The sequence below is a fragment of the Cynocephalus volans genome, chromosome 5, assembly GCF_027409185.1.
Source record: "Cynocephalus volans isolate mCynVol1 chromosome 5, mCynVol1.pri, whole genome shotgun sequence".
Taxonomy (NCBI): Eukaryota; Metazoa; Chordata; class Mammalia; order Dermoptera; family Cynocephalidae; genus Cynocephalus; species Cynocephalus volans.
In genome coordinates this window covers 80,992,945-81,009,925 of record NC_084464.1, presented here as the reverse complement: position 1 = coordinate 81,009,925, position 16,981 = coordinate 80,992,945, and the positions used below count along the sequence as shown (strand labels likewise).

Here is a 16,981-nt window from a genome sequence, read left to right as displayed (position 1 = left end):
TTGTCTTTCATCTTTTAATACTCTGGACTTTTAAGGCAAGGTATATCTAGAGTCTAATGAAATACCACAACTATTTAGACTCTATAGTCAACATTTCTGTGTTCTTGATATTTTCTCAGATACTGCTTCCATGCTAATTTGCATTTTTTTCCTCATTCAAATTTTTAATTTCAATATGTATTTCGTTCAAGCAGCCTTAAATTCTCTGCAGACAATGTGGAAAGTGAATTAATCAACCAAACAGATACAGATGTATACAAAAAATAAGAAATCAAAACCCCAATTACAGTGTTTTTAGAAATACTCAAATTGGACATTTTTAAGTCTGAAAGATATGATGCTCTGAATTCATTATTTCCTTCCGCAAATATTTATTAAGTGCCTACTATATGTACCAGGCATGTTCAAAGCCCTGGAGTTAGAGCAGTAAATTAGAAAAAAATCCTTGTCCTCATGGAGTTCACACTCTATTCAACAGGCTCAGATCAAGCATGATTTTCTGTTAGAAAATGTCAAGCCTGATAAATGCAAACAGTAGCATATAAAATATCCCCACAAAAACTTACACCATAGGTAAAATACTTACATAAATTCTGTCTTTACTATATCGAACTTTGATATTATGGAGGAGTGTGGCTTCATTTAAATACATTAGTGAACCTAAGACATAAATTTGCAAATTATTAGATAGTTGAAGAAAAAAAAAAGTAGAATAAAATAATACTATCTTAATCTGAATCACATTGACCCAAGCTAAAATTCACCTGTTAGATTAGCTTTAATTCTCTCTTTAAAATCTTAATGTATGTAAACTCCAAAGGCTGATTTAAAATATATTCAGATTACATATGTGTTACAGTGATATTTTTTAACAATTTCCAAGTAGGGGAGTATATCTAGTGAGTACCAGTGAGCACACACTAACAAAGACTGGTTAAAAAGTCAAGTACAATTCAAGTGGAAAGAAAGTGCTATTTTAGATAGCTCTGATTTTAATACACTTCTGACACCACAAAGTGATGACAGTAATCCAATCTGATGCTCAGAATTTTACAGATAAAACACAAAAGATAAAATTTTAGAATGGGAGAGAACCATCAGATCATTCAGTCAGTCCCTCACAACTGACAGGATGAAATAAGAGTCCTGGAGAAATTAATGTCTGTGCTACTGGTTATTTCTGAGTTGACTCACAATCTATTCTCCGTGCCTACCAATCTCCTGAGCTACATTTCCACCACATGCTGGGGTAGACAGAAACCACACCTTTCTCAACTACCTTGTTTCTATTATTAGCACCACCATTTTCTCAGCCAGCCAAATTTAAACCTTAGTCAACACTAGAAGCATTTTCTCGCTCCCTCCTTCTTCTAAAGCAGTTTCTATGTCTTTATGCCATATAAAAAAGTGCAGCACCATGCCAGGCTCATGGTAGGCACTCAAACACTAGCATAATCTGACTCTCTGAAATGGCTCTCAAACTTTGTTTCCATTTCTACTGCCCCAATCCCAGTTTAGATCTCATTATCTCTTTTGCAATCATAGTAGCATCTTATTGCCCTATTGTCTCAGCCTCTCTCCTCTCAATCCAGACTGCTTAGCACATTAACTAAACTAGAGCCCTAATTAAATTTCTCTCCTCCTCAAAAAAACATTAGTGGGTCTATATCAACTATCAACATCTATATTCACATTTGATCAAGGCTCTTAGTAAACCTGCATTCAAATGACCTTCTCCTAAAATTTTCCACAACTCACTTTAATATGGTCCAACTGGTAAGCAGACTAAACTATTTATCAAACCCAGATATCATTCATGCATTGTCTTCCACCGAGAATATCCTCTATATCTCTAGATAGCACAATTCTACCTATCCTTTAAGGTCAGTTCAAAGATTATCTCACAAATAATACCTCCCCATTCTCACCAACACCACCACTAGAACTAGAAACTCTTCTTTGTACTTTCTTTACGGTGCTTACCAAATACTGCCACTATTATGACAATAAGTCTATGTATTTGGTTTTGGCTACTAAACCAGATCCTTGAGAGCAGGATGCTGCCTGGCTGGTTTACTTGTCTGATCCCTCTCTCACTGAAGGTGTATATACACCTACACTGCATGTTTTCCTAACATACCATTCAACACCTAACCGACGCTGTCAAACAAAAGTCTCTTGTTATATCCATCTCAAAGACTGCCCATGCTTCTGCACTCATGTAATGAAGCCAGTTCGCTTTCCAAGGACACATGCCTCAATCTCTTATTTTTTTTTTTTTACTTTGTTGTGAAGGTTCAAGTTTGCTTTGTTTTTTCTTAAATGCAATCTTTAACATAATTCAAAACTTAAATTCAACATACATTTAGAACAAACATGAAAGGAGAAACATGTCTTTTATTATGTGATTTTTTTATATACATAGTGTGAGAACATATATATGTATTATATATATGTACACTCTGATTGACATATATATAACACATATATTTTAATACAATTCTGACACAAAGTGCTCAGATAACTCCCTTAATAGATTCTGGTTAACAACTCACTCATTCTGATTGACATATACGTGACATGTATATGTCAATCAGAGTGAGTTGTTAGCCAAAATGTGTGTGTGTGTGTGTGGGTGTGTGTGGGTGTGTGTCAATCGGAGTGAGTTAGTTGTTAGCCAAAATGTATTCTCCTCTATTTTTTCAGTAACAGAACTACCATATTAGGCTGTGCAATGAAACTACCTTCCCAATCCTTTCTCACTGCTTTCTAATGCCACATAAGGCAGAGTAAAAGAGAGTAAGAGTAAGAAGGTGGAACCTACTTAGAGTTGAGTGGCAGCTTCCCTTTGAATTGTGGAAGAATTTGGAGCAGAGGTTAGGGAGCAGAAGTATATCTGGTTTGGGTATCTGCTCCCCTGTCTTTCTATTTTTTTTTTTTTTTTAAAGATGACTGGTAAGGGGATCTTAACCCTTGACTTGGTGTTGTCAGCACCACGCTCTCCCAAGTGAGCTAACCAGCCATCCCTATATAGGGATCCGAACCCGTGGCCTTAGTGTTATCAGCACCACACTCTCCCAAGTGAGCCACGGGCCGGCCCTTCCCCTGTCTTTCAATATCCCTGCTCTTCTCCCATCCTCCTCCCCCAGGAGCCTGGTCTACATGTTGCTGTTTCTTTATCCAAAGCATTCTGCTGAACAACTGCCCCATCTCTCATCTTCCTTTGAAATACGGGGTTGTATAATATTGTCTATTTCCTCTAAGTAAGAATTCCTAATCCTATAGTACAATTCCCCTGGGAAAGCTACTCATATAAACCTGTACTGGTATGTGAATGACTGCTTGCTTCCGTTCTTTACCTCCATCCACCCTCAACATCTGCATACTCAGGGATGTCTGTTAATTAAATCAAATAAATCCCGAACTGGTAAAGTATCTGCCAATGACAATAAGAATTTAGACAAGAGGGTCTTCTTAAATTATGCTACTCAGTCTATTCCATTTTCATAAAGACATGGAAAAGGAAAGATAGAGAAGAAAATATCTGCACCCCTTGGTTTGCCAGAATGAGAAACGCTAAGTACCAACTGTTTACACCTCCCTCAAGGTATGACCTAGGGATGTTTACATGGATCTCAGAAATAGCTTCCTGCTCCACCTAATTCCTTCCTTCCTACTCTCCATTGCTAGTAGCCAGCCCTAGGATTACTTCATTTGGCTATTTACATTCAATCCTTTATGTGAACTGTTTACCTTTTAGGCCTAATTATTCATAGATAACAACTGCAATTCCTTGAAGTTGATACGACAAGCAAACAGAAAGGACATTGTTGGGAGGGAGGGGGAGAGGGAAGAGGGAGGGAGGTTTCGGTAATGGGCCACAATAACCAACCACATTGTATATCGACAAAATAAAATAAAATAAAATTTTAAAAATAAAACATAATAAAATAAAAAACACAATTTGTTTCTTTATAAATACTTTGGTATAATAAATAAACATATAACATACCAAAAGTTTGAGTTTTTTTTTTCCAAAAGATGACCAGTAAGATGACTGGTAAGGAGATCTTAACTCTTGACTTGGTGTTGTCAGCACCATGCTCTCCCAAGTGAGCCACGGGCCAGCCCCCAAAAGTTTTTAATGAAGACTAGGTATGACTTCATTATTAAATTTAGGGATCTGACTAGGGAGTTATCTGAGCATTTAAGATCCTGCTTATTTGTTACATCTCTAGTTCACTGAAAGAAAAAGGCAACCCACAAACAGCTTCAACACAGTAGAAGTCAATGAATTCTAAATGTATATTGCTGTAGAAGTCATCCCATTACTAAAAAAGGCAACTTTTAGGATTATTTCCAATTTTATACTCTATACTTGATTATTCTCAACATCTAACAGGTGATAATTCATGAAGAATATTATATGCCATGTAAGTAACAGTAGCTTACAATCAGCATGAAAAGATTCTATTATTTTCCTTTTAATTGTTGAATTATTTTCCTTACTCTGGTATGTACACCCAACAGTCGAGTAAAAAAGCAAAATTAACATACTAATCTCAACATATAAAACCCTTCACATAGAAAACACAGAGCTAAAAGTAGGTAATGAATTTTGCTATATTGTTAAGGAACTATCAAAAGACAACATGTCTCTGTTTTGATAGAAACTATCACATAATTCAGGGCACTCTATAGCCATCAATCATTTAATCATCACATCATCATTATGATACAGAGAAGGGTTAGGAGTTTAGAAATACGCATGTGAGATCCTAAGAAGCAATGTCAGTGTGTCACTTGGCACAGGACAGTGGTGTGGTGGCAAGTCTCAGACAAAAGAACTAAGTGATGCAACCACTTCAGCTGGAAAACCTGCATTCTAAACTCAACCACAGCTGTGTTAATGATATGGTTTCAGAAAAGGGACTTCAAGTAGAAATGGACTACTGTGTGATGAGGAGTCAATATCCACACATTAACATTGCTGTCCTCTGACATCACCAAAGAAAACACCTGCAAAAGGCAGCAAATCCATACTAAGGCTGGGAAAGTTAAAAGGGTGGATAAATACCAGTATTTCAAGACAAATTAAATAAAGGGAAAGTGTTTTAAAATATTAATTTAAGAAACAGATTTAAAATAATTCAAATCCATTTATTGTGTTTAGTTAGATGTGGATATATTATATGACCCAAAAAACATTTTAATATATGAAAAGAATTAATTCCTAGTTCTGCATACCCTAGTAAGTTTTAACAGAAATAAGTATTCTCTTATTTTAGATATGGTATAGTCTCACTTTCTATTTTGTTCTCACTGCTGTCCAAAATGTATTAACTCATCAAACGAACTCTCCAGCAATTTTGGAAATGAAGGGAAGCCCATGTTTTTTCTCAATCTCTTGCTCCTAAAAATAATAGCTACCATTTATTTAGAGTCTGTAAGAGCTGTGACACTGTACCAAGTATTTTAAATATATCATCTCTAAGCATGCAACATATATATTATTATTCCCATTTTACAGATGAGAAGAATCTCAGAAGAGAGATAAATTGCCCACAGACACACAGCTTCCTAATAGCGTAATGAGAATCAGAACTCAGGCTTGCCTGACTCCACAGTCCACATCTCTCCCATTACCCCCACTGTTCCACACTGCCCTCATTTAGTTATAGGGGTCTTCCAAGCTTACTCAAATGTGAACTACAGAGAAAAATCGGTAAGAACAAATCTATTCCTTTCTTTTATCTTTTTTCTTTGAATGAAGAGTTTTTAATGTTATATACCTTTAAGAAAATCCATGACCACTGAACATGATTCTTAAATACTGTCCCCTCCCCAAATAAAACTGAAATGTGATTACTGTTTAATCTTGACAATGTTAAGAATAAACACAGCCTTTTCAGTGGATATAGGTTTTTTACACCAAACATGCTAAGATATTTATAAGTAAAATTAATGTATTTTAATACAATGTTCTGAAATAAATTTTTCAACTAGTAGTTATTGCACAGTTTTTTTAAATATTTGTTTGCTTCAGTGATATTAAGTGGCTCCTACTGACTCAACTGGCAAATTACTGAACCAGATATACTATTCTAAAAATTGCCTGACTCTAGGTTCAAAATAGCTTTTAAAATTGTTAATACGAGAACGTTAACTTACGCTTCACTGTAAATTATTGCTACTCCCCACATTCACACAACCAAAATAACACTAAAAGGCCATCAAGACTCTTTCACCAAAGTGCATATGTGAGGCAACAATGAACTTAAAACTTTTGAGCCCCTCCATTCACACGGACCTTCATGTCAAAAGGCTACATTTTTTCTGAACCAATATAGTGTATTAGTAATATAACCACTAATTTATCTTTTGGAAGGACAGTTTTCTTCTCTGTGATGAGAACAAATTTTAACTTGATACTTACAGTTATCTTCCACATCCTTTTTACTGTCTTCTTCTGCAGGGAACACTTGGTTTATGAGAGCCAAAAATGTCTGACAAACAAAACAAAAGCTCATTAAACTTGAGGCTTATAAATAGTAAGAAAAATAAAGGCGCTTCACTGGTTGCCCACAAGGTAATAACGGCAACAATATGCTCTTTATTACAATATAATACAGATCCCACTATTTAACAAGTCATTAACCCAAAAACAGGATAATAACTTTACTCAAAAATAATATCCACTACTACCATAGATGGATTTCATGTCTATTGCCATGGACATGAAATCAATAATGAAAATCATTAAATAAGCATCCCAGGCTCTAACACCTACAGTGGGACAAAATAAGAAGTATATTAATATTAAATCTACATAGATAATGACATTTAACAACTTTTTTAAAAATAAAAATGGTAGTTTGTATATACAGCAATTTTGTTTTAGAAAAAGAAAAAGTAACATTCAATAAGATACAACAGAATAGACTATTGTTTAATTAATGCTATTGTTTGATTAAAACATATTTGACACAAATTCCTGTACAAAAATGTGTCAGAAATATAAATAGTATCCAAAAATATTTGGTCCATAAAATTACAAGTATCCATGAATAAACTTACATTTATTTTGTCACTTAAATGCTATGGTAGACACTACAGAATTAAGATAGCATCTTGTAAGAGAGAACAAATAATCTCAAATTACACCTAAAGAGAATTAAATTTTAATCCATGCCATTCTAACAGTTATAATGTCTCAAACAACCACAATTACTCTTGTTGTTGAAGTTTCAGAGAAAATTGTTATGCCCTAAAAACACTGGAAGTTAGTTATTTGGAACCCAGTACACACCCAGTTCTCATATATAAATATGGAAAAGTTTGGAGGAAAGACCACAAAAGTAAAATTAATCCATAATGTGCATTAAGTATATTAATGGTAATATAAAACAATCCCCAATTTATAACAATGATTCTATAGGAAAATGCATTCAGAAACAACTGCTAACATAGCCTACATGCTCACTTTGCACAGCCATGGCAACATGGATAAGGACTCCCCAGATTCCAGGGATTGGTCCTAGCCTGGTAGGAGCCATGCCAAATAAAAAAGGCTCCCAGAAGTTTCAAGCTGGGGGCGAGGGGGAGACATGCAGGAAGGGCAACGACAGAGTTGCTAGAATGAGAAGGTTAACAGCAGGATGAAAGGCCAGTAATGAATCCTGAAGATGGTTTTTCTCCCTCCTCCTGCATCCCCCAAATTATCACCAGCCCCCATCTTCCTCTTCCCTTCAAGAGAAAATTCATTTCATTAAGACAATTGTTTTCTCTTAAAGGGAGAAGGCCTTTTTCTCCTATCAAAAGAAAATCACTTAACAAAGCATACATTGGTCACTCAACAGTAAACACCTACCATACATCAAATATAGGTCCAATGACAGAACAGACAAATAAAACAGCCTTGGTACTTGAGAAGATTATACAGCCTCATGGGGAAGGGGAGAGAAATGTAAATAATTATCTCCAATAAAAATCATAGGAGAGCTAAGAATTTATACTCCTCAAAGGAAAAAGTAATCAATAGTCGATTCTCTTGCATGGGAAGAGAAAGAGATTGTGGAAAAATTTCATAAAGAAGGTGTCCTCAATCAACCTTGAAAGATAAATAAGTGCTAAACAAAGGTCTGTGGAGAGTGGCATTCCAGGCAAAGGGAGTTCTGTAAGCAATGACACAAAGCATCTAACACCACCTGGTTCATGGTGAGGACTTGATAAACACTTGCAGAAGGAAAAACAGACACACAAGAATAAATATATGGCAAAGTATGAAGGGAGACTGTTAATTCACAAAATATAAGACCAGCAAACTAGACAGGGAAAAGAACATGTAGACACTTATATGCCATGTATTTAGGGCTTCAGCCGGAAGGCCAGTCTACTAAAAATACAGAACATGAAATCAAATTAGACCGTCAAGACAATATTTTTAACAGAATAAAAGTCATTAGAAAATATCAGCATGCACGGTACATGCTAAGGATGCTTCATTTAACCAACTCTGTTTCATATATGAACATACACACACACAGAGTACACACACTTGTTGACATGTAAAATCTATTTCTTAGAAATTCATGCACACAATACACATACTTAATGCAATGTAAAATCTATTTCTTACTATGGGTCACAAATAAAAAATCTGAAAAGCCATTGCTATCATCAAAGATGTGTTCTCCATTCCCTTGTCTGTTTTCCCAGTACCAACACACAGGGGCACTTGACTGGTCCACTGCATTAGTGCTTCATTCTTTAATAATATTTAAAGACTGACAATCTCTGGATCATGAATTATCTAGGCAAAAGATTGCTTCTTTTACGATCTTTCTAACCAGCTGGTTATTATAACATTTTACAATTTATTAAGACCCCAGTCAGCAACTGGGGGGGAAAATTAAAATTAAAAGCAATCTCTAAGAATTTATTAAGCCTCAAAAAAGATTTCTGTGAAAAGAAATCTAAACTTTATCTTCCAGAATTATCTACAGATCCACAAAATTTATATGACTCCATAATTTAAAATGTCTTTGTTGGTTCTATATATGCACCTGGTTAATACTAATAAGGCACAGTCTAAAGCACATTAAAATATTCAAAATATGGAAAAGTATATCCCTACAAATCAAGTTCCTTCTGTGCTTAAACTGAATTACTTTGTCACCAGCAGACAGAAAATACACAATGGAATACGCATAGGAAATATACATTCCATTTCATTTTGGCCTTTTGATTTACTGTGCTTATAAAATATGTTAAACATTTTAAAAAGAGAAAACAGAACTGAGACCACCAGAGGTGGGAAAGGGGAAGAAGGTGTGGGGGTTAGCAAGAAATTAGTAAAGGGCAGCAAAAAATGATTACACTGTGTAATGCTGAATATACTAATTATCCTGATTTAAGCATCACATATTGCACATAGGTGGTGATATTCAATGCTGTACCCCACAGATATGTACAATCAATTGTTTCAATAAAAAATAAAATATGTTAAACAAAAACCAAAAGACTAAGTACATAAAGTAATTGAGTTTTTTTTTTTTTAGTTCTTTCATTTTTTTAAAATGTACCATATTATAAGAACAAATAGGTACCTGTTAATAAGAGGAAAAACTAGAAACACTTTGTCTTTCCTTTCCTGAGGGTATCTTTAATTGGCCTCCTCTAACATGGCACATTATATATTATGCATTTCAGTTCCTGGGTTGTTTACAGTAACAGAATAGTTTTCTCTGTGAAAAGACCTCATGAGAGATCCAACTTGTTTTTCTAAGGTTCCCAGAAGGATGGCAGTCATATGGCATTAGTTAACCATGTATCAGTAGAATATAAATTATTCATGAACATTTGCAGAGTCTAAAGTAAACAGAAATGACATCCGCAAATTTAATTTAGTCAAAAGAACTGTTTAAGACATTGTTGGGTGGGTGGGAGGAGAGGGAGGAGGGAGGAGAGAGGAGGGAGGAGGGAGGAGGGAGGGAGGAGGGAGGGAGGAAGGAGGGAGGGAGGAGGGAGGGAGGGAGGGAGGGAGGTTTCGGTTATGGGCCACAATAATCAACCACATTGTATATCGACAAAATAAAATTTTTAAAAAAAAGAACTGTTTAACAGGAATATTTGTTACACTGTGTGTAAGCTTTCCCACAAAAATAGACCCTACCAGACCCCATGAAAAATGAAAAAGAGGTATTTATAACAGATCCCTCCTCTGTAAGTAATTTACAACTCCTGGTCACTTTTTCCCCAAACTTGCATTTTATAACACTGTCTAGTCTATGTCTAAGCATAAAAGGACATAAATACCATGTATACAGAATTACAGTATATGTCTATGTTTTAAAAAGTATCATTATCACAAAAATAGTAACAGTTGGGTAGGTTTAAGACTTAAGTATCTTTACTTAATAGAAATATATTTACCCAAATCCCATGCTAAGTTTAAGTAAATAAAAAACTTTAAAAAAATAATTTATCTAGAAGCTAAAGCAAAAAGCAAAATTTGATAATATAACCCCATTCACTTTTCATTTTTTACTTCCTAACATGTTGAGTACATCCTAGATATAATAATAATTTAGTAATGTGGCATAAGGAATAAAAACGTTATTTACATTTTATCATATTGCTATTTCTTCTTAAGAATGTGATTATGAAAGGCTCACAAAATTTCTGTCTGAACTTATTATAGGACACCATTTTTCCCTGCGGGTATGTACTTCTGATTTAATCAAAGAAGTCGGTAGAAAACTGATATTCACTTACCAGAAATTTGCTTTCCTCTTACTGTGCCAGGAATATCTACTTCATTAAGAAGAGAGACACCTATGTCTTTTGAAAAAAACACCTATTTTTGAAAGAAGTCAAGTGTGAAATCTTTCTAAGAAACTCACCTTGCCTTTTTGGTTCAAGGGTTCAATTGTCAAGCTGTCAGGGCCAATATCCACAATATTGCCCATCTGAAATCCATCTGTAGGGTGTGGGGCCCAAACAGGCTTTCCATCCTCCATTTTTGAAAGGGGCTATCCACTATCTCCTGTTTCAAAGGAACAAATAGAGCAACATGAATAACTTTTGGAAACATAAAACAAATAATGTATCTTTTTTAAAAGTTCACTTGTAAATCAGAATTCTCAGAAACACTGTACCCCTGCCACAGATAATCCCCACTCCGTCCCTCCCATCTTGCTGCCCCACCCTCTCCTTCCACCTTTGCATCAGCCAGGCAGAGGATGCTCTGCCCTTAGTAAACACTTGCTCTACTCCTGGCTTCCTTCAGCTGTGACTGCAGTAGAGTACTACACTTCGACCAGTACAGAAATAGGAACGGTCGGTCGGTCACAGCTTTTAACTGTTGCCCAGTTTAAGTTATAATAGCACTCTGTTTTACTACCTAAAGTACTCTAGTTTGCACAATAAACATTCGTCATAGGAACAGAGATTGTTTAGGGTTAGCTAAGAGCTGAAAGGTAAGTCATTCATTTTGGACCTAAAGGGATAAAAAGAGAGATTACTTCCTCTGAAAAATTTTCCAGACACAGAACACAGAACTCACCCTCACAGAAATACTCAGCAAACTTTTTGTTTTCTTGTTTTTTACTGAGGTAAAACTTACATACAGTGAAATGTAGAAATCTAAATATACAAGTTGGTGAGTTCGGATAAATGGATATACCCTTTTAACAAACACCCTAGTCGATACATACATAAAACATTTCCATCATCCCAAAGAGTTGTCTCATGCCTTCTGTGGTCAATCCCCCCCGTTCCATAGGCATCCACACTGGTCTGTTAGTTTTTACCTGTTCTTGAATTTCTGTAAGATCATACAGTATGTATTCTTTTGTGTCTGGCTTCTTCCGTTCAACAAAATGTTTTTGATATTCAATATATTCAACCACACTGTTGCCTGTACTAGTCCACTGAATGACTATACCACAACTGTTTACCTGTTGTCCGGTAGATGGACATTTGGATTGTTTCCAGTGTTTGCCTATTATGAATTCCAATCAAATTTTTCAATTGTTCCTAAAAGGTTTCTTTCATACTTGGCATTCTGAGATATGACATTTATAATTTTGGCTATTGACAGTAGCCCAAGGGATCCATGACACGCAAAATATTTCACTTTAATGAGCTTGGATGCTGTAAAACTAATATGTAAATGTGAATCAGCTAGTGAGTTATCCCAGATGTTCTAGTTTCAGCATCTCAGTGGGAACTTATTTTTTCACTACTAATTCATACTAAAAGAAGAGTTGATTCATATGCCATAATGCTCCTCTTGTGTGGCACTCTAAAATCTGGGATCCCCATATGGATGCTCTCAGGTATAGTCTTTCTTATAAAAGTCAAGGTGTTTGGCACATAGTACAGTCAAAAAGCTGCTAACTATTGGCATGTTTGCAATGTGCTTGCTGGTTAATATATTCCATTCAGTGGCTACAGGGTGTGTTGCTTTCCCTGTCCAGCAAATGCTATTCGGTTTATGTGTAATTCCAAGTCAACAAATTAGGTGAAGATTCTCCATAAAAGTGAATCAGTAACACTGCTTTAGACTTATATTACCATACATACATCTATAGTCTCTCCCTAGATGATCGTATCTAGTCCCATGGCTTTAAATACCATTTAAATGTGAGTGATGCCCATATTTATTTCTCCAGTACAGACCCCCATTGAGTTCCCAGATGTTTACTTGCTTACTAGACGCCTCCTCATGGATATATCTAATAGATATAACATTATTATTATGTTGTTGTTGTTATTCTGGTCCACCATCCCAGCCTATTCTTCCTCATATCAGTAAAGGCACTATTAATACTTAGTTCAAATCAAACCTGGAGTCATCCTCAATTCCTCCAGCTCTTTCAAAATTCATATCACCCTGCCCCCATTCTTGTCGGCTTCACCTCCAATAGGCATCTCAAATCTACCCACTTCTCTGCATCTCCTCTGCCATCCTAGTCCAAGACTTTTGTAATTAACTTAGCTGCCTGCAAATCACCCAGTAATCCTGCTGAAAGGTAAATCTGATCATGTCATTCCTGTTCCATAGGCATGGACTATTCCTCTCTGTGTCCCTGAGGCTCAGAACACAGCAGGCAACCCAATATTCACTGGTGAATGAATGAATTGTTCATATAGTTTGGGAAGAGTAAAAGGAAATGACAGACTAAAAAGAATAGAAAGGTCCTAAAACCTAGGCTTGAAACTCAGCTCCACCACTTTCTTATGAGCTCTGAAGCAAGTTACTTAACCTTTCTGATCTTTATCTTTATCCTTAACCATATGGTGGGATAATATCACTTACCTTATGGAATTTCTGTGAGGATTAAGTGACATAAAACTGAGAACCACCATTCTAATGGCACCCAATAGATGCTAGTCACACATCTCTCCCTTATCTCCCACCACATCCCTTGTTTGAAGCCACCAGTCAATTTCAAGACAATGATCTTGTGGTAGTTCTACATACAAAGGGAAATTACAGAATAGTCATGAGGGATCATTTAGAAATAACTATATGAAAAAATCTGTAAAATAAAAATCACAGCAAAGCAAAACCCCCAAAATCCAAAAAATAATGGCAAATTCCCTTGAACTATTCACATTAAAACTATTCCCATTTTAAAACATTTACCACATCTTCCCAGATAAATTTAAAAGCACATGTCTAATGTCTCTCCTTCGTCAAAGCCATAAATTTACACAGTAAAGGGATTCTTTAAAAAGACAATAGGCCACAAGAATGGGGAAAAACAAAAAGGAGACAAAAGAAACATTTTGGAAGTTGGAAAGCAAATGGTTGAGAAGCAACTGACTTAGCAAACCCAAGAGAGCTGAATCCCAAGTCAGGAACTGGGAAAGACAAAAAAAAAAAAAAACTAACCCAAATAATGCTACAGAATCTTCACAAGACACAAGAATGACAGAACAAGGTACTTCTAGATCCAGGGTGAAAAGAAGGGAATCTAAAATAAGGAAGACTAGGTAAAAGCTGTTGGAGAAAGGGTTTCCTAACACCAACCACACATACACTCCATACTGCTGGGCAAATGTCCCCTGTTACCCCTCCCCCACCAGGAGACGTCTAGAGAGTCTTCTCTGAAGAAGACATAGGTCTCTGGAATGATAAATGCCAGAAACAATTAAGTGTGTGCATATAAAAATTGCTACATGCTGGCAAAGACTCTCTCCTTGACCAAACCTTAGTTAGGTTCCTCTGAACCCTTTACTTGACTTGGCCTTCTGTGTCTGTCCTGTCCTTACCAGGCCTGCATAGTCCAGTTTTAGCAAGAACCCTAAGTGAATTTTAAGAGAATCCCTCACCCTTGATATCTGATCAAGTTACTTATTCCTCACCTTTGATGTATAAGTCCTTGACCTGCCTTCAGCAAGATTCCTGTTAAGACAGTTTAGCAAGAATCCCCATATCCTTGATGTCTCCTCTTAGTAATTTTCCATCCACTGACACCCTCATTCTGTCACTTGGCTATAAATCCCCAGGCGTCTATGCTGCATTCAGAGTTGAGCCCCATCTCTTTCTCCTACTGGAAAAGCCTTTGTTATGAACTAAATGTATGTATCTGCTAGGGACTGAACTTTGTTCCTCCCAAATTCCTATGTTGAAGCCCTAAGCCCCAATGTGACTGTATTTGGAGATAGGGCTTTCAGAAGGTAATTAAGGTTAAATTAAGTCATAAGGGTGGGATTCTAATCAGAGAGGACTGGTGGTCTTAGAAGAAGTGACAGAGAAATTTCCATGCACATGCACTGAGGAAAGGCCATGTGAGTACACAGCAAAAAAGGTGGCTGTCTACAAGCCAGGAGGAGTGCTCTTAACCAGAACACCCCACAATGTGGACACACTGATCTCAAATTTCCAGGCTCCAGAACTGTGAGAAAATAAATTTCTATTGTTTAAGCACCCAGTTTGTGATATTTTGTTACAGCACCCCAAGCAGACTAACATACTCCTAGCAGACTAATACACTCCCCTATTGCAATAGCCCTGTGTAAAGTCTTCCTTACCATTTTAACAAGTATCAGAATAATTTTTATTTAAAAACATAATACTAGAAATGAAATGTTCACTAGAAGGTACAAAAGAAAAACTGAGGCAATCTCTCAGAGACCTAAGAAAAAAGAAAGTGAGATAGAAAGTAGGGAGAAAAAGAAAAAAAAAAAGGGACGGGAAACAGGACAAGTAAAAAGAGTCAGCATCAAAATACCAGGAAAAAACTCCGCCACCCACAAATAGAGGGAGAAAGCTTTGAAATATCCAAAGAATATTCACCAGAACTAGAGTCTAGCCAAAGTAACCACTGCATCCTCAACAATGTAACTGAAAAACAGACATACACAAAGACACCATTGTCAAATTTCAGAACACCAGAAATAAAGATGTTACACATTTTCAGAGATGAGGAAAAAAAGAATGAAAAAAGAACAGATCATATCCAAAAGATCATAAATCAGAACAGCTTCAGCAACACTCACGTCAGTAAGTCAACAAAGCAATGCTTTTAAAATCTGGAAGGAAAGTTCTTTCCAACCTCAAACTACATACTTAGTAAACTACCAGTCCAGACTGTAACAGTACGACCCAAGAGATAGCCACACTGACCACTGTCATCAGACATCCACTGCCCTTGGACTATGTGAATCTGGCCCAGCTTCGCATCTGAACTTGTCTTATTCTATGAAATGAGATACTTGTACCTGGAAAAAGCTGTGGACACTCACTCCCCCCCGCCCCCATTATATTAAATATTATTTCCTAACTAGCGCAAGCTTTTTGCTAGAATAAACCTCTTTTTTAATAAGTCTTCATTTAATTGTTTTTGGGATCCTAAATATTTATAATATAAATTAGCCTTCATTAATGGAGTCTGATTTATTCATCCAAAGACAACAAAATTCATTTAGATATATTGTTATCTGTTCTCAGAAAATCTTTAAGAAAACCAATGCAATCAACATTAATTCTTATTAAGCATGTTTCATCTGGAAAGTACTTAAAAAGACACTGTAAATGAAATTTTACAAAGACAGTCTCAACTGCTACTGTTAGAAGCCTTAAACACATTAAAGGCTAACTACATATGCACTGCAAGAATACTAAGGGAAAAAATCAATAACAATCACTGGGGTTAAGGAAATTTTAAACTCTTGAAATTCCTGAAGTTAATCTAGGAAAAGAGAGGGAATGCTCTACAATAATACCACATCATCAACTGAAAACTATCTCATTTTTAGTACTTAATTGACATCTGATACTGTATTTTTAAAGTGAGCACTATAGTAATCTATAAACGTAATCTACAAAAGCACTAGGCAATCTATAGAAGGCAATCTGTAGCATTTCAGAGGTATTATACTAACTTTTCATTTATTCTTTGTCAAAAGGTGAAAAGCATATCACCAAGAGGATTCCTGGGGAGCAAATTTATTGGATGTGAGAGTAACAAATACATACACATCCACGTTCTTTTTTCTCTGCAACTCCAGCGATGATCCCAATAACATCTATGTACCACCAGCAGAATGGGCAGATTCATACCACAAAATATGAGCCATCATCCACCATGTCACCATTACCTTCAAAGATTACCCTTTAAAAAGTATAGTTGTGATATATAACACCACCTTGTATTTTATTAGCTAGGGTATTAGAAATTGAGCACCAGCTAAAAGTAAGTTGGGGTTGAACTGAATGAACTAGAATAAGATACCAAGAAGGAAGAAGGAAACACTAAAAAGGGCAAGCAGAACCCTTCCAAGTATGCCCTACACAGTCATTCATCTGCTAACTATTATATATTTAGCCACCTACAAGGTATTGTATCCTGCTAGGTGCTGCCGGCATAATGGTGAGCAAAGAAAGACAAGGTATATAGCCTCAGGGAGCTTTCTACCAAATAGGAAAACAATCACTTGATATACAAGGGTAAACAAAATCAGCAAA

At 36.0% G+C, this 16,981-nt stretch overlaps 1 protein-coding gene across 7 annotated transcripts in view; it reads right to left on the bottom strand.

The window, feature by feature from the left end:
• The window catches only part of MYO6 (myosin VI), a 129,536-nt gene that overhangs the window by 66,779 nt on the left and 45,776 nt on the right, over positions 1–16,981 (bottom strand). For all 7 annotated transcript variants that reach the window (XR_010023548.1, XM_063096146.1, XM_063096148.1 and 4 more), the window contains exons 2-4: positions 10,905–11,047; positions 6,437–6,506; positions 587–660 (exon numbers count right to left, since the gene is read on the bottom strand). Coding sequence is in view for 6 of the 7 variants with exons in the window: in XM_063096146.1 (XP_062952216.1) it covers positions 587–660; positions 6,437–6,506; positions 10,905–11,021 (261 nt within the window). In the remaining variant the exon portion in view is untranslated. The remainder of the gene's footprint in view (positions 1–586; positions 661–6,436; positions 6,507–10,904; positions 11,048–16,981) is intronic.